General features: G+C 34.6%; 1 protein-coding gene across 1 annotated transcript in view; it reads right to left on the bottom strand.

The window, feature by feature from the left end:
- Positions 1-1,895: 1,895 nt before the first annotated feature.
- LOC131876280 (uncharacterized) overlaps positions 1,896-23,808 on the bottom strand; it is a 179,456-nt gene continuing 157,543 nt past the window's right edge. Inside the window, exons 2-3 of the mRNA XM_059221186.1 lie at positions 2,085-2,544; positions 1,896-1,938 (exon numbers count right to left, since the gene is read on the bottom strand). Of these exons, the coding sequence (XP_059077169.1) occupies positions 1,896-1,938; positions 2,085-2,544 (503 nt within the window). The remainder of the gene's footprint in view (positions 1,939-2,084; positions 2,545-23,808) is intronic.

Raw genomic sequence — 23,808 nt, 5'->3', positions numbered from 1 at the left:
CCCCCTCTCCCCCTCACTCCATCGCTCTCTCTCCCCCTCTCCCACTCTCCCTCTCACCCCCTCCCCTTCTCCCTCTCCTTCCCTCCCTCCCTTGACATTTTATTTACTGTAGGAAGTACGTTCAGATTTTTACCAAGTTAAAAGCTTATACAAGGTGTTGGGAATATTAGTCTTGGCCTGCTAAACATTTTTAAGGATAAGAGTGCGTACGGGGTTACTAAAAATATCGTGTACATAGTTCTGGGACATATTTTAGTTTCCCAACAGCCACAAAGACCTCAAAAGAATTTTTTGAGGTCTTTGAAGGCCCCATTGCAAATGTTATTGTGCTTTTGTGACTATTTTATACATTGAAGTAAGTAAATTTTTTGTTTTGCATGATTTCAAATGATTGAATTGTTGTTCTTATTAGTTTGGTCAATGTTATTGTGATTTTTTAATAGTTTTGATTCAAAAAAATAATGATAATGCTCAATTTTATGGTTATTTGATTATTTAAGAACTTATGTTTACATATATATGTAAAATGATTCTATTTAGGATAATCGGTATTAATGATGGAAAAGAACAAGTGAGGAACGATAGAACAATGAGAGGTTAAAAAGGAAATACAAAGGAAATGTATGAAGAAATTATGTGACATAAGAACAATGGGACAACAAGGTACATCATACTCAAAATCTCAATTTGATTTACCAAACAAACATAATGCACCTAATCCAATTGAAGAAGATAAATTATATTTACCATATGAACCTAATGCAATTAAAGAAGAGACCACATTGAATTATCAATTAAATGATGAACATACAGCGATTCTACTTAATTAATTGAATGTACCCAATGCATGCAATGCATCGATGTTAACACCTCCTAGAATCATTCGTAAGAAACCAAAGTATCTAATTGACATCAATGAGAATATTTTAAAGCCAATGCCAGATAAAATGAATGAACAAACTTGTAGGAGAATGGTTAAAATAATATGGCAAAAATATTTTGAAAATTTAAATCAAACTGCAAGATGCCAATTAATTGTTGAAATGATTAGAAATTTGAATTTTAGAGAGACAATGAGAATTCTAGGCCTAACATCATTCGAAAGTAATAGCAAAACAATTATGGTGAGAAATCTATTTGATGCATATGAAGTTATTGGTTCAAAATCATGTAATAAAGATTGTAATGTTACTCGACCTATCATTACATCAACCATAATGAGCAAGAAAATTAAAAAATTTGTTTGATAAACAAAACAAATAAGTCAGTAAACATTAGTAGAGAAACATTATGTAAAGAATTAGAGAGGCGGGATAAAATAGAGGATCCTAACAATAATTCTCTTTGGACATTTTCGGGTAGAGTACCACACAAAGGCAATGTTTTTATTTATTAGATTAGTAGGGAGATGACCCTGACTGAAAAGAGAAGCAGAATTACATCATAAACCAAAAACCAATTGTAAAACAACTAGCAAAAAGGAACAAGTTCTAATAAAAAATGATCAAAATTTTTCCTACCCCTGAAACTATTTAGTATCATACCTAATGTTATTAGCATAAGTATCATAGTACCTATTATCATAAGCTATACTACTAATGTTGTTTCCAACATTATCCTTATCAACCATAATCGAGCTAGTCTTAGTATAATTAATTAACATAAAGTCTGTCAAATTGGGCACACAGGCCCCAAGAAACCATCTAAATAAAAACATAACAAAAAGACCAAAATAGAGAAAACCAAGAGACCATTACTTCTTCTGTATCAGATTCTATTCTCACTCGGGGCTGCTGACATTTTGCTTCCATGTCTCCTACTAATCTTCTTTGTCCTCCTCCTTCATCTCCCTTATACCCTTATTTCCCTCCTTCCTGATTTTCTTCAGTATACCATTACCAGAAACTGTGCCCTAGACCATATTTTTCATTATCCCATCTGTGATATTACAGAGAGAATTAAAAGCGTCACATAAAAGTTTCATCTTACTATCTTGTTCATCATAATTTTTTTCAAGCCTTGCAATTATCTCCTTCATGTCATTCAATTGCTCCTAAACAATGTTGTTAGCCTCTTGGGTCAACCTCAAAGGTGAACAGGGCACCATTTCCATATCTTCAGAGGTGACAAGGCTATTGTGTTCTTTGAAAGGAGACTCTTGTTCACTTTCTGATTTGTTGTTTTCTTCTTCAATTTCCTCTTCTTCATCTATGTTCTCATCAGGGCTCTCAGTTTGTTTCTCCTCATCCACATTAACATCCTCATCCTCAGAATCATCCTGAGAGTCAGCCTTGTCTTCAATATTATAAATTTCATACAAATTAGTCTTAGTCTTGGTAGGCTGGTTCCTCTCTTTTGCACGTATCCTAGCCAACCTTCTTTCCCCTGAGCTACTCTCAATTTTTTCTTGCTTTGTTCCTTTCACATCTTCCTCTTCCGAGCTCTGAATCTCTAGGTCAATGGTCAAGCTCTTTTCAAAAAAATCGCTACCAGACCTCTTAGATTTCCTTGGGGTGTTTTTAGGTGTTTCACTTTTCCTTTTGTCTGGGGTTAAATCCAATAGGTCCAGCTCAAAGGAATTCTTTTCCAGGGTCATAACAGGGCTTTTACCAATTTGCTTACTAGGACCCGAGAGGATAGACGTCTCCTTAGGTTCTCAAAGATTTAAATAGGATTATTTTTAAGGGTTTTTTTACAGCCACCCTCATTACCAGAGGCTAAAGCAATACACCTTGTGGTGGGTGTATGATAAATGACATACTTATACATTAAGTAAATTAAACCCTGATGTAAAGGTGGATTGGCCCCATTTTGAATAAAAGAACTGAGGGACAAAACAAAAAGAACCAGATATTAATCTTAACATGGTGTCTAATGTGGTTCAAAATGGGAAAGTGGTAGCCATGGATGGTAGGATAATGACCCTCTAAGATAAAATACTTCATAACATGATAGCTGACCAAAGGAAAAGGATTAGGAAGGGCTGAATGATCATACTAGTTTTGCAAGGGAACCGATTTTTCACCTTTCTCAAAGAATTTATTCATGAAGCCTCTATAGTCTTATGTGATCTTTTTCTCGACTTTCTCTCCTTCATTCTACAATCCAGTCACCTCCACTATATACTCAGGCAACACCATGAAGGTAATTCTTCCCACTATAACCACACCATTTTGCCAGGAATTACAAACTCTGGTCGAGAGCTCCTTGTTGTAGCCCTTCATGGCTAGGAATAAAGAAGTGAACCCAGCCATTTGAAATAGCTCCCATAGCTCTTTGTTATCTGTCAAATCTGCATAGTTACTTAGTTCAGTGCATTTTAGAGGTCCCCCCATTTTTTCAAAGGAAAAATCACAACAATACCAAACTCTATGAAAGAGACTAAGTAGAAAGTAGCAAAAAAGAGAATTGTTACTTCTTTTGGAAGGCAAGAACTTAAGAAAATCTTTCCCGATAACCCTCAAATGATATTTCTCACATGTGTGACACCCAGGATAATCATTTACCATAAAGATGATGTAAACATCACTCCTTTTCATGGTCTCCAAAGTGAAAAAAACAATCTTTTTCGCAATCCTTCTAATAAATACTTAATCATCCCAAATCCAAGCATAGATCTCATCCATCACCATCATGCTTTTATTGAGAAAGATCCTTTCCTGGACATTATCTTCATAGGCCATCCAACTATTGATGTAATCTCAGTCATCAAGGTACTAAGTCATCTCCTTGTAATCCCAACACCTGTGTGGGCCCAACTAACAATTCAAGATTACAAAAAAATGCGGGCATTAAAAAACTCATTCAAACAGGTTTGTACTCCCACTTCTCACTTTCCTTTTTAAATTTCCTCTTTCCTGCACAAGGATTTCCTTCAACTCTCTAGAGCTATTTTCAAACTTAAAGATCTGCCCATCCATCATATAAAGATTTTGATTGGCCCATCCATCAAACTTAAAGAGCTATTTTCAAACAATCCAATTTGCCATTTACATTTGTCTGGAGGAGAGATGATACAATTGAGGCAGTCAATAATTAGTTTGGAATCTCCTTCCAGAATTATATTATTTTTAGTGATATCATATAGTCTCTGAAGGCCCATCTAGGCCATCCAAGCTCCTGCCTTGTTATTAGTAGTTGTCCCTAGACTAGGACCAAACTCGACAACCAAGAAGCCTTTATGATCATGAATTAAACCTCCTGCCCCCGACATCCCAAGGTTGCGTTTAAAGAACCCATAAAAACTACACATAATCCATCCAATTTTAGGAGATTTCCATAGACTTGAATTTCTCAAGATCATTCTTTGTCAAGTAACATTCAAAAATTTGTGTTGAATTCCCCAAACATGTTTTAATCTGAGATCCAGAGGAGATGGGAGGATTCTAGAGAAACCAGTAGACTCAGCATTAATATTTTCCTTAATCTATTGAATAATGATGGTGGCCAATATCTTACTGTTTCTCTTCTCTGTATATCATGTTGTTTCATTCTTTCAAGATGTTCAAAGCAAGAAGGGGAGGAGTTTGATGCCAGATACTCTTAGCAATCATGTGGGAGTAAGGAAAATATTTCCACACCTCCAAGAAGTCTTTGAAGTAATTGATTTGCCCCTAATTAATATTAAGATTCTTCCATATTTCTTCTCATATCTTCTGAGCAAAGCTTCAATATAGAAAAATGTGATCAATGCTTTCTGATTTAGTGTAACAGAGTTCATCCATATTTCTTCCCAAATCTTCTGAGCAAAGCTTCAATGTAGAAAAAAGTGATCAATTCTTTCTGATTCAGTGTTACAGAGTTCACACCTATTGACTAAAGAAAATCCCCTTTTATTTAGGTTATCAATAGTAACAATATGACCATGAGCGGTCACCCACCAAAAATAGTTAATTTTTGGGATTAGCCCATTAATCCAAATTGCCTTCCATAATACATTTATGTCATTGTTTTCCTCCAGCAGATGGTAAGAAGACTTTATAGTGAAGTTCCCTTACACACTCTATTTCCAAATACATTCATCCTTGCCATTAGGAGTGTAAAGAGAACCATTAGGAAGAAAGACAATGAGACTGACAGTTTCTTCAAAATTAGCCCTCTAGTGGAGGGCTAAACCTCCAGTCTAGATCAGACAAAACCATTTAGATCAATCCAAGAAGCATGTCCCCTATCCCAAATTATGAAATCATGTACCTTTCCCTCGAATGTCTAATTAGGAACTTTTGGATATTCACCAAATGGGGGAGGGAATCCAAAGAATGATCAAGCAACCAAATGTCTTTCCAAAAATCAGTCTTTCTACCATTTCCTATAATCATCCTGCCATTTCTTTTGATATCATGTCTGATTTTAACCACACTATTCCAAATAGAAGAACCAAATGGAAGCTCTTCTTGGTTAAATAATTTATCCCCTTGGTTACTTTGTAAGTATTTGAATTTCAAAATTTTATTTCAATCTTTTTGCTCCTCAGTTAATTGCCAATTTTATAAATAAGAGCTTTATAAAAAAATAATCTTTCTTATGCCCAGTCCGCTGCACTTCCAGGGTCTACAGACAACATCCCAAGAGACCAAGGAGTGTCTACTTTTTTCTTCCATACCAGACCATAGGAATCTTCTTTGAATCCTTTCAATTTTTTTAGCAACCATCCTAGGTATCTTGAACATAGATAGGTAATAAATAGACAAATTTTGAAGGCAAGATTTAACCAATTGTGTATTTTCTGCCAAGCTAAGAAGCTTCCCTTTCCAACTAGCTAACTTCTTTTGAAATATTTCAAGAAAACCATTCCAAAAAAATTGATTAGGGTTTTTGGAGACAAGGGGCAATCCAAGATAAGAGTCAAGGAGGGTGAAAATTTGACAACCAAAAATGGAGGATATTTTGATTTGGAGGGTGGGTTTAACATTTAGAAAATAGCAGTTTACTCTTAACAAAGTTGGTATATTGGCCTGAGATAATAGCATATATGTCTAGGGTCTTTTTCCAGTGCTTTTCATTAGAAATAAAAGTTTTACCAAAGATAATGGTATCATCAACAAATTGTTGATGGGTAGTAGGGATTAGAGAAGAGGTAACTTTAAAGGCTTTTATAACACCCTCACATCTAAGTTTTTCAATATTTCTCCCTAACACTTTAGCGACAATGATGAAAAGATGGAGGGAGAGGGGTCACCATGACGAAGCCCTTTGCCACATGAAAAGTTGCTCTTGGGACAACCATTAAGGAGGATTGAGATCCTAGGGGTGCATGCACATTGCTCAATTAGGTCTATGAATTTTTCTTTGAACCCAAATATCTAAAGAACTTCAAAGAGAAATTCCTAGGACACTCTATCATAGGTTATAGAAATATCCAATTTTAAAGCCATCGAAGGTTTCTTACTGCTATCCAAGGAATGAACAATCTCATGGACCACAATGACCACATCTAAAATGTGTCTTCCTTGGACAAAACCTTTTTGATGTTTGGAGATCATTTTATCAAGCAAGGGTTTTAACCTATTGGCCATGGTTTTGGAAATAATTTTGGAAACAATATTACATAAACTTATAGGCCTAAAATACTTACTCAATTTAACACTATCATTCTTCAGAATCAAAGCAACAAAAGTGGCAGTTAGATGTTTAATGAGATTACCAGTTCTGAATAAGTCTCTGATTGTATTAAATAAGTCACTCCCAACTATATCCCATAAGTCTTGAAAGAAAGCAGGTGGAAACCCATCCAGGCTCGAGCCCTTATTAGGAGAGAAAGAGAAGAGAGTCACCTTCACCTCCTACATGGTTAATCTTTTATTGAGGTTTAAGAGATCTGAGTCTTCAATGACTTTAGGTATGACATCCAACATATTATTCATATTATCATTGGTACTCTAAGTCAGAAATTGACTTAGTTTAAAAGAATCAATGAAGAGGGAAGCAATATCCTCTTCTTCAACTTTAGTACCATCTTCTCTTAAAGAATATATCTTATTTTATTTCGACTTCTATGTTTTAGAGTGGATTTATGGAAAAACTTCATATTCTTTTCCCCTTCTTTTAGCCACTGAAGCCTCGATTTCTGTTTCCATAACAGTTTTTCTTTTTTATTGAGAGTAAGCCACCGGTTTCTCAGATCCAATTCCTCCTTGGAATCCTCCTCCTTATCATGTTGTTCTTCCATTATAGATTGGATAACCTATAGATTATTAATTATGTGCTTCTTTTTCTCAAAGATATTACCAAAGGAATACCTATTCCAACCCCTAAGTCTATCTTTGAGGATCTTGAGTTTTTGGGTAATTTTAAACATCAGGGTGCCCACCACGGGAGTATTCCACCATTCTTCAACAAGCCTTCTAAAATATTCATGTTGGGCCCACATCAACTCATACCTGAAAGGGTAAGGATTTCTAATCCCAGGATCATCTAATCTAAGTAGAATAGCATTGTGGTTAGATTTCGAGCTAGGAGAAGACCAAAGATAGAAAGAATCAAGATAGTTCCAATTAGAAGAGATCAACACCTGATCCAGTCTCACCTGAATCAATCTGACCCCTTGCCTTATATTTATCTATTTTAATTTTGACCCATTGAGAGGGATGTCCAAGAGCCGAGAGGAAGAGATGAACTCAGCTAGCTCATTCATATAATAAAAAATATCTTCATTTCCTCCAGCTTTCTCTGAGTGATAGAGCGGAGAGTTGAACTTTCCAACAATCATCCATAACTCATCAGCATTAGTTTCAATCTGTAAATTTTTGGATTTCCATAAGTTGGCTCTGATATTGTGAACATTTGGGGCATAAACATTAACTAAAATCCATTGTAAATTAGACTTAATATTTCACATTTTAATAATAAACGAATTTCTTTCAAAAAAAATCAAAGTTCCTTCAAATAGGTTGGGGTTCCATAGGGTAGCTATTCTCTCGAGGAACCATTAGAGTCTCCATTCAAGAAGTGAGTCAAAGGCCAGAAAGAGTTAATGGATTTCTTAAAATTATCCTTATTCATCTTAGTTTCTGGAATCATAAGAATATCCATCTTTTGTTCCATAATTTTACATTTAAGTATTATGTTGTTTTAAAGTGCTATCAAAACCCCTAACATTCTAGAAGATAATAATCATAGAAATATGAGTCTTAAGAACCCTACTCACTTGAATAGGGGATAAACCCCAACCCTTTGGGTTAATTCTTCTTTATTTTATTATCTGGAATTCCATCCAAGGTTGACTATTTTCCTATTGCTACCTCCTGGTCCACTTCCTTCTGTCTAGAATCTTTGTTTGTTGGTCGACACATTTTGGTGTTACCCCCACATCATCTTTCTTCTTATTCTTCTTTATGATAGGCACTTGTTCCCATCCTCTATCTTTTTTTTCATCCTCCTCAAACCAGAGTTTTGTCTTGGTTTGTGGAGTAGTAAAAGAAAAACCCAACATTTGTAAATTCTTTTAGATAACCAAAATCTCCATTGAACATTTTTTTGGGAGTCACCATCAAGGTATTACTTGCTTCCATACTTGAATCAGATAAGATAGGGGGCACATTTTCCTTGGGCAAGGTTACATTTTTCTTTCTTTCTTTTTTATTTTGTTCCTTGCATTCCTATTGATTCAAGTCTATAATAATCTCATTAGTAACTGAGGGATTTAAACTCATAGGTTCCTCAAAGAGGATAGAAGTAGAATGACCCACCATAGACAACTCAACACCCGATGTAGAAACCAAGAGGTCATCCACACTCTTCTTCTTATCTTTGAACAAAGTATCAATAATATCCTCACGTGAGGAAACTACTAGATTTTAGGGGGCTTCAACTTGAGAGGAGACTCCCTTTGGATCATTATTAGCTCGAGGTGGTTATTCAATTTTTGGTTCTCCATCTGGTGGAACTTCTTAGGGTTAGTGGTCATCTTCTATTTATTGGTAGTGTTTCTATTACATTACATACTCAAATGACCATATCTTCCACAATTTTGATAAAAAATCCTTCATGTTCTCATATTCTATCTGTTGAACCCAATACCCAACTCTAGACTATAAAGTAATTTTGGAGGGTAAGACTGTATTAATAGCCACATTGACACAAACATGTGCAAAAAAGAGCCTGGATTTACTTTGTGTAATACTATTAATAGCCAAATACATACCAAATGAGTTAGAAATCCCTTTCAGAATCTCAATGTTCCAAAATTCTAGCGAGAGCCCTGGCAGGCGAATCCAGGTCAGAGCCATAGCACACATATCAGACCAAGGGTCAAGATTCAGTTTCCATTTACATAGTGAGAGCATGATCCAAGTCGGATTGATTAGTGAAGCTAAAGAGACATAATTCATTGGCCATGGAACTGGAAGAGACACTCCCCTTTAGCTTCTAGTTGGAGGACACCCATTTCTTTACTAGTTCCAGAGCTGGCCAAAAAGCCACAAACTTCCCCACCAAGGATAGGCTTAGTTCTATAATAGAAAATTGTTGACTAAAATGTCTGGTACTTCAACTTTATTTTCACAGACAACACATGTAGTTAGAGGGGAGCGTTCTTTAGGGTGAATTACCATTTTGGTGGGACTTTCACCTTTTATTTTATTAGCATGCAACCTTGATGCAAGTTCAACAAAGATATCATGATGGTATCGAGGAACAAAGATATGAAAAGAAGAATCTACCACCAGAGGGTCTTCCACAAGAGGGAAACTAGTATGTGATAAAGACAAGGTTGTTGTTGATGCACTAAGAACATTAATTGAATTTTTTTGGCATGACAACACAAAGGTTTCACCTAACCAAAGATATGTTGTTAGAAGGTGAATCGGATCTAAAAATCATGAGCCACATGCCAAACTCTATTCGGATATGACTCAAACAAAATTTTATGAAAGATTCCTTGAAAAGTTTCCTCAAATAAGAATTATTCAAATATTTTTTAAACTGGGAAAACCTTTTTATGTTAAGATTAATCATGTATGCACCACGTGTTGTTGTAGGATTCATATTGAATTTCCCGTGCACTATGATATTTATTGTCATATATGTTGTACTTTGCACACTAATGATGTTTTGCAAGAATGAAATATACAACCACCTCCTAGGTCACCAAGAGAATTTATTTCAAGTGTGTTATGTAAAAGAGATGATGGTTGCATTTATTATAAGATGATGTGTTTGAAAGGTTCTTATGCTACATATGGTGGTTTGCAACATTTGCCAAGATGACTATATTTGGATAGAACACATTAAATTAGTAAGAAACTAGTATCTTTTTGAAATTACAAGATGGTGACATATGGGGTTAAAGATGGAAAATAATTAAAGAGATGTGAGTTAGTGAAAAATGACATATGTGTAGCTGATTTTATGAGAACGTTTCAAGAGAAATGAGTTAATGAGTACATAATACATACACATAGAACTCAGTGGTTAGATGAGCAATTCAAGTTATGAAAGGACACATTTCCTCTTGGTAACATTGTCTCTATAGTTGATTTTGCTAAAAATTATACAATACAACCTCAAAATGAAGTGAAATCTATGTATTACCATTCTACACAAGTTTCTTTTTTTGTACACATAGCATTCATGCATGTAGATGATATCACAAAGGAGGATAGAATGGTTGTAAGAGAGTATCACTTCTACATAAGTGATGATCATACACATTCATCAGAGTTTGTGCAAGGATGCTTTAAAGTTTTCTATGATAGTTTAAGGGTAAGGAACATATGATACAACCAACACTTAATATGGTCAGATAATTGCACCTCACAATTCAAGAATGCAAGGATGTTCTATTGGTTGAGTAGGATGCATGTGATAAGCGATGTACAACATTTTTTGAATTTTAGTGAGGTTGGACATGAAAAGGAAGAGCACAATGGTGCAGGATCATGTGTAAAAAGAGCACTAGCTAGAGAAGAATTGAAGTATGAAGGTGGTGGTAAGTTGACATATGCAACAACAATTGTGCGATGGTGTAACTCTACAATGGGACCAAGTAATGCAGGTACATCAATGGTTCATAGATATTTTTGGTTGATTAATGAATCTGACATTGAAAACTATCAATCTTTTTGTACATTTGTAGGATCTGGTGACATGCACTCATTTCAAAATTCAAATGCAAGTTCACTAGTAATTTATACTAGACAAATTGTATGTTTTTTCTCTTCATGTATGTATTTTTTGTGGGAAGAATGTGAATCAAAAGAGTGGGTTGAAAAATAGTCTTGTAGACTATTGGTTCCCATTGATACCTATCAAATTCCCAAAGCATTGCAGTTGAACCAAATGGAAGCATCAGTTGATTTTGATCATGTATCTAGCCTAGTGGAACCGGGTGATTTTTGGGTTAATTTTATTGTATGAATTTTTTTGGCTCATTTTGTTACGTCAAACAGTATTTTTGGTATTAATGATCATTTTGTAATATACAAGTTATGCGTACATAGTTGCTGCAAAAGAGAATAGTTAAGAAGGAACATATTATTTTTGTGTCATTGTATTGAGCCTAAAATAAAATTAATAACCACAATCATTGATGGAGAGGGTATTGAGTATCTAGTAGGGTCAATTGTCATGACATAAACATGGCTTAGGAGATACCCTATCAAGAATTGTGATGTTTGGTTGTTCAAGGACTTTGAAACACACAAACATATTCTTCATTTCTCCAACCTTGTTGTTGCAACAAATATTCTATTGATTAAGTATTGTGGTAGACCTGATAAATTGTTTTTATGGAAACTTCGTGAATCTGACCATGAGGCATTACTTGACACAATACGGGTTACAGCCAACCTAGAAATCTCACTTGATTGATTCTACGGTTCAAGGTAGAATGATTTTGAGAATTTTTTATATATCAGTGACAAATTATTCTATATTCAATTTTTGTATATTTAAATGGCGATGACCTGATTCGCACATATTTAAATGCCAAATTTTATATAAAAACCCATGAGATGATTTGTAACACATTTTTTTTATATTTAAATAGCCATGAGCTGATTTGTCCATATTTAGAGGCAATTTTTTAATATACATGACTATGGTTTGTGACTATTTTTTGAATATATGTGTCTATATTTTGAATATCTTATGGGTTTTGAGTTTATGTGATGTGATAAGGTCAATCATGACCATTCTTGATTATATGTTTAGGGTTTTGAGTTTATGTGATGTAACCAATAATCATGGAGATCTATGTTGTAGGTCATTATTGGGTCATGGGAGTCATAGATTAAGTCTAGATACAATTTGAGAAAAAATTGTCATTATTGTCAAAACAGTTGTCAAACAACTTCCAAATCGTGCTTGTAGGGTATGTCTCTCGATGTTATAATACTTTGGGAGGCACAATAGGAGCATGCCTAGTGTAAAAATTCACACTTGGATGCACTCATGATGTTGGTTTGTGCCCACAATGGACAAAATTAATTCTATCCTATCTTGCAACTTTGCATTACATACGACTGATGGTTTTTGCAGTAGGCGAAAAAATGCTACGATTTGAAAATAGTTTCGAGACATGAAAAAGCAAGATAGGTCATTGTAGAAGAGCCTCACATGACCCTACAGGTTCAAACAGATCAATTATATGTGTTTTGGATTAAGAGAAATAGTCCATCAAAGTTTGATAATTTTTTGGATTTGGAGCACTTAAGAGATCATGTCGGTAGGGTATGGCTCTTCATGTTTTGGCATTGTGGGAGGCATAAAAGGAGCATTCCTAGTGTAAAATTTCCCACTCGAAGGTGATCATGATGTTGGCTATGCCCATGACAAATGGAATTAATTCTAGCCTATCTTGCAACTTTTGATTACATGTGACTGATGATTTTTGCAATAGGCAAAAAAATGCTACCATTTGAAAAATTCTCTGAGTCATCAGAAAATGAGATAGGCCATTGTAGAAGAGCCTCACATGACCCTAAAGGTTCAAACAAACTAATCATATGTGTCTTGGATTGAGAGAAATAGTTCATCAAATTTTAACAATTTTTTGGACTTAAGGCACCTGAGAGATCGCACCGATAGGGTATGGCTCTCAACGTTTCGGTGCTTTGGGAGGCATGATAGGAGAATTCCTAGTGTAAAAATTCCCAATCATAGGTGCTCATGCTATTGGTTTATGCCCATGATGGACAAAATCAATTCTAGTCTATCTTTCAACTTTGCATTGCATGTGATTGGCGATTTTTGCAGCAAGCGAAAAAATGCTACCATTTGAAAATGGCTCTGAGTTTTTAGAAACTAAGATAGGCCATTGTAGAAGATCCTCACATGACCCTATAGGTTCAAATGGATTGAACATATGTGTCCTGGATTGGGAGAAACAGTCATCAAAGTTTGACAATTTTTTAGACTTAGAGCACTTGAGAGATCGTGTTGGTAGGGTATGTCTCTCGATGTTTAAATGCATTAGGAGGAACAATAGGAGAATTCCTAGCATAAAATTGTCTGATCATAGGTTCCCATGATTTTGGTTTGTGTCCATGATAAATGGAATCAATCCTATCCTATCTTGCAACTTTGCATTGCATGCGACTGATGGTTTTTGCAGCAGGTGAAAAAATGCTATCATTTGAAAATGGCTTTGATTCATAAAAAACGGAGATAAAATATTGTAGAAGAGTCTCACATGACCCTATAGGTTCAAAAAAATTGATCTTATGTATCCTAGATTGGGAGAAAGTGTCCATCAAAGTTTGACAGTTTTTTGGACTCAAGGCACTTGAGAGATCGCACCAGTAGGGTATGGCTTTCGACATTACAAAACTTTGGGAGAAACAACAGGAGAATTTTGAGCATAAACCTGACCACCTGAACACGCTCATGATTTTGGTTTGTGCCCATGATAAATGAAATCAATTCTAGCCTACCTTGCAACTTTGACAACTTTGACAACAACTAAGAAACTTTTACATCTTTTATCCAAATGACCCTAAACTTTCACAAATAACTTCAAATGACCATTAATGGTCCCAAATCACCTTATTTAGATAAAAAAATGGAGAACAATACAAAAAATGAAATTTGACCATTGCGAGCATTAGGGTGCTATCGTGCCACTCACATTAACAAATATAAATGAAAGGAATCAAAAGCATCTAGCGATCTTTACCATGGATCAAATCTGACCATTACCATTGAATTTTATTTTCATTGAGACAAGGAGTTTTGTAGGGTTAATTAAATAGTTTAGAAAGTTTATCAAATCATATTCCATGATTGAAATTCTTTATATCATATATTTTTCTTGTTTATATTCATATTGTTGATTACATAGGCAAATATTCATTTAACTTTATACAAGGGCAGTGAAGAAATATAATGATCAACAATAATCATTTAACCGTATAAATAATTATTTAACTATTTATATATATATCAAAATGCACAATAATCAACACAATGAACAAATTACATATGTATTGAAAATGTCTATCAATATCAACGAAATGCACAATAATGAACACAATACACATTTATTGGATCAAATACCAACATTTATAAATATAAAAAAAGACATGTATGCAAAGTCAATACAAGTTTTACAAAAATGTGGCATATTCCATGTCCAAATTGATATAAAATAAAAATGTAGAATATATCTAAATGTGTTGGTTATTCAATGACCACATCTAACACTATATGATCCTATATAGTTTGTGGTGGATCATGAAGATCAAGCCTCTTCGACGCATTACGTGGCTCTGTAGATGGCTGCAAAATCACAATTAAAAAGATAAGTTAGAATCCTCTCATAGAAAATAGTTCACAATTATCAACATAACTATGCATTTAATTATAATTTCTTTGCAATAGAAATGTAGATTACCTCATCTGTTGATCTAGGATCTACTATCTTCTTTGTCTTCTCCTTGTCAACCTTAGGAGTTCTCTTGAATACCTTCTTCAAAGGATCCAAGTTATGGCCAAACCGTGAAGGGGGATATTGTCAATTAATTATAATTAATACAATGTACTAACATATATACATAAAAAACACTAAAAATCTATGATATAGAAAACAAAACTGTACCAAAGCCTGAGATGCTTCTCCAATAGACTAAGGAGAGCTTGTCATCGATGGAGGAGTTGTCACTATTACCTGTACAAAAAATGATCAAGATTAAATAAAATTAATATAATGATAAGTATTGTAGGTTAAAAAAAATTAATTTAATATATAAAACAAAAGCGTACCAAATCCTAAGATGCTTCTCTAGTACATGGAGGAGGGATCACCATTCATGAAGTGCCTATGGATATTTCCTATATGAAAAATGATAAAATTATAATTCATCAAAAGTTCACATGTACATGTGCATACAATCATCAAATCAAGAAAATAAAGTAGATATGTGTACCTCTGCCTTCTCTCAATCCTTGGGTGTATCAAGTGCACTCAACATATCTACAAAGCTCAGTGGCCACTATATATAAAACATACAAAAAACACTAATCAATCTACAAATTCCAACTGAGATAATTTCAACCTTTTCAAACAATTGTACAATTTAAAATGTGTTCAATTACCTTCTTCCCATATTTAGGCATCCTCAAGGATTTCTTCCACTGACGACCACACCTAGACACGGAGGGGGTATCCTAGAAAAACCAAAATTAACACAAGAGATATTAGTACAGATAATATTAAACATAATTTGACAAATCTAAAATTAAATGACTTGCATAAATTCCATCAAAAGAATACATAAAATAAGGTGTACAAAATATGATACTGCATAGCTTTGTAGGCCAAAATCAATCATTGAGAGCATTACATCATCAATCTAGGACATTTGGTCCCTTGACAATACCTACAAAACAAAAAATTGTCAAGCATTAAAGAGAGTTAGTATATCTTGTAATTTTTTTGAATTCAAAGTGTACTATTCTATTTTAACATGTTACGAAAGTTACAGCTACAATAACTATGCGAGGAATATCAGATGTCACTGTTGCATCCTGAAATTCATATTGTTTGTATCAATTTAAATCGATCTATAAATGAAAATTCATTTACAATTACAAATTTTAAGTGACTGATAAATAAAATGTTATGAATTCAAATCAACACACCTGTGTCTATGGCTAACTATCATACAACATATCCATCAATTCAACTGTCAACGCCACATCCATAGTCATGCTAGTTTGACATCCACTCCCACAAATCATGCATGAATAGGTTGTCGATCCATCTATAGTGGCCTCATCATCGATCCCTGTGCATATGTTTGAGCAAGTGGGCCACACATGGTAAATGGGCTAACTAGCACCAACTTCCTTAGCTAATGGATCATCGTCCAGTACAAGAGGGTGTTCTAACTGTGTCCCATTCTGGATGATTGTATTAATCAATGTTGTGGCTGCCTAAAGAGTTTGTATCTCCATTGAATTTTAGGTCTAGTGGGACAATTACATGCATCTTGGGTTTGGGTGCTAGGGGGTGACGACTTTGTGGGTCTACTACCCTACAAGCTACAGGTCTATGTTGGGCAGAGCTATGACCTCTACCATGAAACTCTCTCATGTCAAAATAATTAGGCTTATCATTAAGGAAAAACTAACAATATACTTTCCTCAAAAAATATAATGACACCTCATGATTATTACAAGGTGGTTTGTCAAAGACCGTCCACCACTAAAGATTACTTTAGTGGCGAATATTCATCAATGGCAATTTTTTCATGTCGGCAACTTGGGAAATGGAGAATATTTTGTACCGACTAGGGGTGGCCATGTTGCTAGAACATTATCAATTTCCATAAAATTCATGGCCCGATCACCATATGTTTTATGTAATTAAATGTTTCTATGTGAGGATTTTGCCAATACAATATATGGTGGACACACGATAAATTTAATTTTTTCGCCTACACTCTTCAAGGTTTCCTTAATAGACGACCATAATTCACCTATAGGAATATGAAAATTTGTTAGCCAAGAGGACCCAATTCGCCCAACATTTTGCCGATGCGTGTCTCCATTCACCCCAACTTTTGCCAACTATATTGTATTTGCCAATTATTTGGATGACCTATAATCACCTCAAAAATTACATAAGTTGTGTTATACTTATGCCGGATTCGCCAAATATTTGTATACCATATAAAATTCTCATGGAGTTCACCATATAAGGATTGGTATAAATACATTCAAATATCATATCTATCTCTACATAATTTGGTGGGTTCTAGGATCTGAATTTGGATCAATAGTGAAGTTTCGAACCAAGGAAAATCATTGTTATTGATTGCATTGGCGACTACTAGTGACCTAAAGGTGAGCGATCATATTTTTGAAGTGTTATAATATTATTCTAAAATTATCTATATTTGTTTGCACTATTGAGTTTAATCCTATTTAGTGGGGGCCCGTTAGTGTGAAGTGGTTAGCTAGGAGATTCAGACCTTAGACATCTAGATTGTAGGTCATAGGGCCAATGAAACATATATTATACTTTATAGTCTATTATTGCTTCTTCAACAAATTGATATTTTTTGGTAGCCTTTATTTCGTTGGAGATGTCGAACAAGAAGAAGGGTAGGAAACCTAAATGTGGGGAAAGCCATGAGAGACCAACAAAACGCAAAATATTGGCTTCGTACTTTGGCTTTGGAAAAGATTGTGCTGAAAATTAGGAAGGTACATCATCACAAGTACAAGTACACAATTCACAACCTACACCACATGTTGAAGATGATGGCAAACCTGATATCTCAGATCAGGATGATCTTGAAGAATATTATCTGGTAAATGCCCAAGTTATCCGAAATGATATAATCGACTTGGGTGATAATGCCATTGATGATAATGCATGGAAGAGGAAAAGAAAAGCCAAATCAAAAAAGGATCAAGAGTGGGATATGTCAATGAGGAATTTTCAAATTAATTAGGCATCAAAGTATCCATTCATTGAACTAGTGGAGAATCCAATTAAAGGTGAGCCTCCAATAAAATGCAAGTGTAATATTTGCACTTGGAAACATAACAAGCAGATTAGGTTGTAGCTAAAATTTGACACCATAGAAAAGAATATGGGTAAAGTTTATGAAAAACAAATGAGAGACAGAGTTGAAAAATCAGTGATAGGATGGAAAACAAAGGAGGAATGTAAGCATGTGAGAAATGCTGAAGAGTATTATTTTTATGAGAAAATACAGATGAATCCTACTGAAGTTAAAATTTCTATTGAAGCTAGTTTTGGAAAAGCAATGCAAATAGAACAGCTGGGAAAAGTTGTTCAGTTAAGTGTTGTTTTCTATATTTTGAGTAGAGGGCATGCTATGATAGATTTCCCATCAATTAGTGGTTTCTTACACTTTCTGAAGGATCCTAACTATCCCAATAGTCACTAGTTAGTAAATAGTGGATGGGAATGGGAAATTTGTCTTGCTGAAGTTAAAAAATAAGATCTAAAGGAAAAAATAAGAGAGTCAAACTTTATTGCATTTTATTTAGATGAAGTTACGGAAGTAGACAATACTTCGAGGGTATGCAGGCATGTTTATACTGTACAGAATCATCCTCGCCAACCTCATCTACTATCTGTTGCTAAAATGAAGGAGAGTGCAACAACGGAAAATTTATTTCAACTAGTAAAGAGAATTTTCATTGAATATGGAGGTATGGATGACATGACGGTTGCCAAAAAATTGGTGTGTGTCAGAGAAGATGGAGCTTTAGTAATGCAAGGTCATAGGAATGGTCTTTGTACAAAGATTGAAACTTCATTTGTACTGTACAATATTTGAATTCATTACATGGCTCAAAGAATGAATCTAGCTTTTGAAATTGTAAGCAAGTATGCTTTGGTAAAAAAATATGAAATTTTAATCAAAGAGCTCTACTCACACTTCTATCGAAGTCCCAAGTGATTTATGGAATTTCAACACTTTGTTGATGGAATAACTGATGGGAATAAGCTTCTCAAGGATAATTATACAAGATGGATCTCTTTGGATGGTCTAGTGCATCAATTATTTTTCAGAATATCCATCCTTGATTGGACTCTTTCACACGACTTGCGACAAATCAGAGCAAGCAAAATTTCCTGACCTTCTTCGGAGGTAAACTAATCTAGAGACTCTTTAATTTAGTAGCTCCTCTGCCCATGCTAGATGAAATAAGGAATATTATGAAGGCTACCCAAAAAAGAGCTCTGTATATTGTAGAATATGCTACAATGCATAAGATGACATGCATGACCCTCGACAAATCAAAATCAACCAACACTATCTTAAGAAAAAATTGTTAAGTGGCAGGCACTCACAAATAAAAAAATCCTAATAACTTTTTACAAATCGGTGCAAATAGGGAGGTATGCACCAATGTATGTAGAGTTGAGCTACCAATGCACTTATATGCCACGGTCGACCCCTAGGAACTAGGAAAGCGCCCCAGGAAGCAACTAGCAAGAGTTATAAGGGAAGATTTTGACAAGATTGTTGAGTTTGTAACTACTTTTGTGAAGAAAATTTCCTATGATCTTTCCTCACAAATTAGAAGTAGATTCCCTCCTCACAACCTACTCGAAGCCATGTCTATTGTGTTTCCTCAATATTGTAGCCTCAACAGTGTACTTTATTTTAGAAGTAAGCTACTAACTTTGATAAAACAATTTTGCATATCCAAAGAATTGAATGGAGTAATTATAAATGGAATATTAGATGAAACTCATCTTAGAGAGAAATCATATCATTTTGCATACACTATGAGGGAACAATATGGTAGAATGGAGAACCCCCGTGAAGAGGAATCCATAACAAGGCTTTGGAAATATATAGTTGAGAACGAAGCATTGCGTGATTCAATACCTTAATATTTGAAGCTTTATGATTTATGTCTTACCATGATATTGGGTTCGGTGGAAGATGAGAGAGATTTTAGTGCTTTGGGGTTCCTAAAATCAAAGCTAAGAAACAAACTACACAAAAATTTGGAAAATTCCTTGAGGCTCTATACATCTAGGTATGATGTCCACACTTTTACTTACAATAGGGCACTACAAATCTAGAGGTCCAAATGTGAAAGAAGAGGTTTGGGGAACACTTCAAACAAAAGTTCCAATGGGACTATTGACTCATGTACTGGACCTACAGGTATCATTGAGATGCAGTTCAATGAAGGTATGCAGACTCAGATTGAATGAAACAAATACAAGAATCAAGAAAGCTCTAAATTTCATGAGGATGAATGGCAACTCTAAGAGATTGGTATTTATTAATCTTATTACTATATCTCATCATTCACATTAGAAAATCATATCATTATGGTTGATAACTTGATGATATTTTATGAGTTTGTCTACTTTTTGCAATTAGAATTTAATATTGATTTGTAATTGTATTTTTCAACTTTCTATTTCTAGACTTAAAATAGCATAATACAAGACCATAATGTGTATTGATACAAAGATATTTTTTTATACATGTTTAGAACTTAGATTTTCATTAATTCTTTCAACATATAGCCATATGATACAATTCATTCAATACACCACTCTGTGTGATTCTCCATGCAAAAGTCAATAAAAAGTTTTAAAACCCTTTGCAAATTACCCTAAATTCTCTTTTATAGAAACAAGGGAGCAACAACATCTTCAGGTTGATTTGCAACATGTGAAGAGTCAATAGCAAAATCAATTACTAAGGCACTGGACATTGAATATATCGTCCTGACTGCCATCTGTAGCACAAACTCAACATAAATTTACATGGCCATCACAGGTCGGATTAGCAATTTAACAACTGCTACATGTCTGATGTCTCCTATTTAGAAAACAAAGTTCAAAATTAAATATAGATCATAGTAGTTCCCAAAACTTAGTAATAAAAAATAGAGAAATTCTGAAATGTTAAAACTTAGGAGAATTTGAGAATACAAATTTACAGGTTGAAGGTTTGCACTATGCATCATAGATTCATAGGCTGTACTAGCAATAATGAGTGTTGGTTTTTTTCCTATTCATAAAATAGATTCATTTCAAGCGATGTCAAATTCCAAACAAAAAAAAATATAAAACCTTGAAATTAAGAGTAAAAGCAGAAAATCGTGCAATAGATACTATTATTCTTGAGATTTCTATGCTAGTTTTTGTAGGGTGTTCCACTCTTCGTCTGATGGAAGGTCAATATTCTTTAAACCATGGAAAGTGAACTGCAACTTTGTCAACAATCCATATTTAGAAGAGTGACTTGACATCACTGTTTCACCCAATACCGCATTCAGAGTTGTAAATGGTTTGATGAACTCTAGAGAGCTTTGGGGAGTTGTGTTCTTAGAAAGAAAGTCTAAATCGGACTTCATTTTTATCTCCATGTTTATTTTGTAAGCTTCTTTTCCAATGAATTTATTGGATGGGTGTCAATGGTCTTAGGCAAACCAAGTTTAATCAAAGTAGTTGTCTTTTCTTATAGCTTCAATATCTTTTTGCCACATTTATCCATAACTTCTGATGTTTCCCTTAGTTTCTGACATTTTTTAAGGATAGATGATGTCTTAACTATGGCATCAATGTGGTTGTTAATTCCCTTGGATGCCAAATAGCTATCACTAGTACTATAGACTAGTTGCAAAATATGTTTTGCTATATCCTCTTTTGAATAAACATGTATGCTCTTCTCAATGTGCCCTTTGATTTTCATATAAATTGATCTCAGTCTTTCATTCAATTCAAACCATTCACACAACTTGTCACTCCTCTACATTATTTTCCCCCAAATGTTTTCTTGTATATACTTTGTTTTATTTCTCATATTATCATTCAATCTATCCTCCAAAGTTTTAATTTTATCATTTGCATCGTCTAGGTCTTCTTTCATTTGTGCACATTTTTTTATTTCTTCCTTTACTTCCTCTTCCAAATATTTTTCTTTTTCCTTCTCATGATCCAATAGGTCCTGTATTTTTCTTATTTGGACAGCAGCAGACTCATAACTTTTATATAACTTTTTAAAACTAGCTCTTTCCTCGCAAATTTTTTTAATTTCTTTTAGCCAATTTTTCACTCAGGTCCTTCAATTCTACATCCATCTTTTCTCGCTCTACAATTTCTACTATAGAGCCCAAATTTTTTATCCTTTTCTATAAAGCATTGCACTTGTTATCTATTGCTTTCCTCTTTGATTTTTTTGTTTGCCAGGTTTGCTTGTAGATTTTCTATTTGTTTCTCCAATTAATTTTTTTCTCTCTCCACCTTTAGTAGTGAAGTGTAGACCACTTCGTTAGTCCTTTTTGACACACTAATTTTGTCTCCATTTTGTACTTTGGAAAAACCCATTTGGAGGGTGCTAACTTGAAATTCAGAGGGATCTATCTGACTGTGTGGTGGATTTTAATCTTTATTTTGGGGCATAACAACCATGAACTCCATCATATCTTTGTGTGGGTCATATGTTGGACATACCCTATTTCTTGCGTGTTGTTTGTCTAAAAATTTAGTCAGGGCAACCCTATGCAATGCTCTCTTTTTTTCTCTATTTGCATTTGTCGTGTGTTCAAATTTTTCATAGTAATCAAGAAATTAAAATTCTTGGCTTGCTAAAGCAATTGAATGTTTGAAAGGTGAAATAGTAGAGGCTCTAGTTCCACCTATTCCTATGGTTTTAACTAATGCATTACGAGGAGTACCAACAACCATTCTTGATCCTGTTCCACTATCACTTGTTGGCAATATGGATGAATTGATTATGTGTTGCATTGATTATTCGTTATGGTTGGTTACCGACAAACACGTTTTGGTTACTAGTAGAAGATCTAGTGTTACCAAAAGAAGGGACTATTTGTTGGACACTTCCAATATGTTTGTATCAATGGAGTTGTTGAACATAGAGTACCATTGAGAGGGGGGTGAATCAGTGGTTCCTAAACTTTTTGACCTTTCAAAGCAGCTTCAGAATACATGTTATTAACTTAAGCACTAAACAATCAAACAGGTAAAGTAGGAATGAAAGCCAAAGAGATCAATCACACAAATGAAACTCACAACACCAGATGTATGAGGAAAACACAATATGGGAAAACCCTCGGTGAGAAAAACAGTTGGAGACTATTGCTCCAATCTAACCTCATAGGTAAAATAGTGGATTACAAAGGTTTAGGGCACCAACCAAAGGAGCACCAACCCCTGCACCAAGCTCCAACTTGGTGATGTATATTGAAATATAATTTAGATACAGTTAAGGCTTCTTGTTGCAAATGAATTCTACAACTCTTGATCAATTGTCTTACTACCGGTTGACTGTCTTTCCTCCTCCATTGAATCTCACACTACCAGTTGTGAGGTTACTCTGTCTGATTCTTGGCATCTATTATCTCTCTCTCACACATAGTCTCACCACACACTGTGTCACACTTGGATGCTTTCTTACTCTACCACACTTCACCGGTTTGCTTAACTATTGTACTATAGTTATACTGGTACTTAATCACTGCCGGTTAAACCCTCTCACCGGTTTGCTTGCTCACTTACTTTGCAACTTTCTTAGAATAAATTCCTAGGAAAAATGATCATCTTTTGCACTTCAACTCTCTTCTCTCTTTTACTTCTCTCCAACATCATCTTGCTCTCTCTTGAGCTCATATATTTATCACCATGGTTTCCCGCCAAGAATGCATTCAAACACTAAGCGGTTAGGGTTTCCTTTACCCGACACAATATTCATGAGATCTGATCTAGTCTATCTTGGATTGATCACCTGTACTCCAGGGATGCATCTATACACATTGTCCATTATCCAATGCATACTTACTAAGGATAGCAATCACATAGAAGATTTCCTACCTTGAAATCTGTCAACTCATAAA

The sequence above is a fragment of the Cryptomeria japonica genome, chromosome 5 (genome assembly GCF_030272615.1).
Source record: "Cryptomeria japonica chromosome 5, Sugi_1.0, whole genome shotgun sequence".
NCBI lineage: Eukaryota > Viridiplantae > Streptophyta > Pinopsida > Cupressales > Cupressaceae > Cryptomeria > Cryptomeria japonica.
The sequence above is the reverse complement of the archived record's forward strand: the minus strand, read 5'-3'. Positions and strand labels throughout refer to the sequence as shown.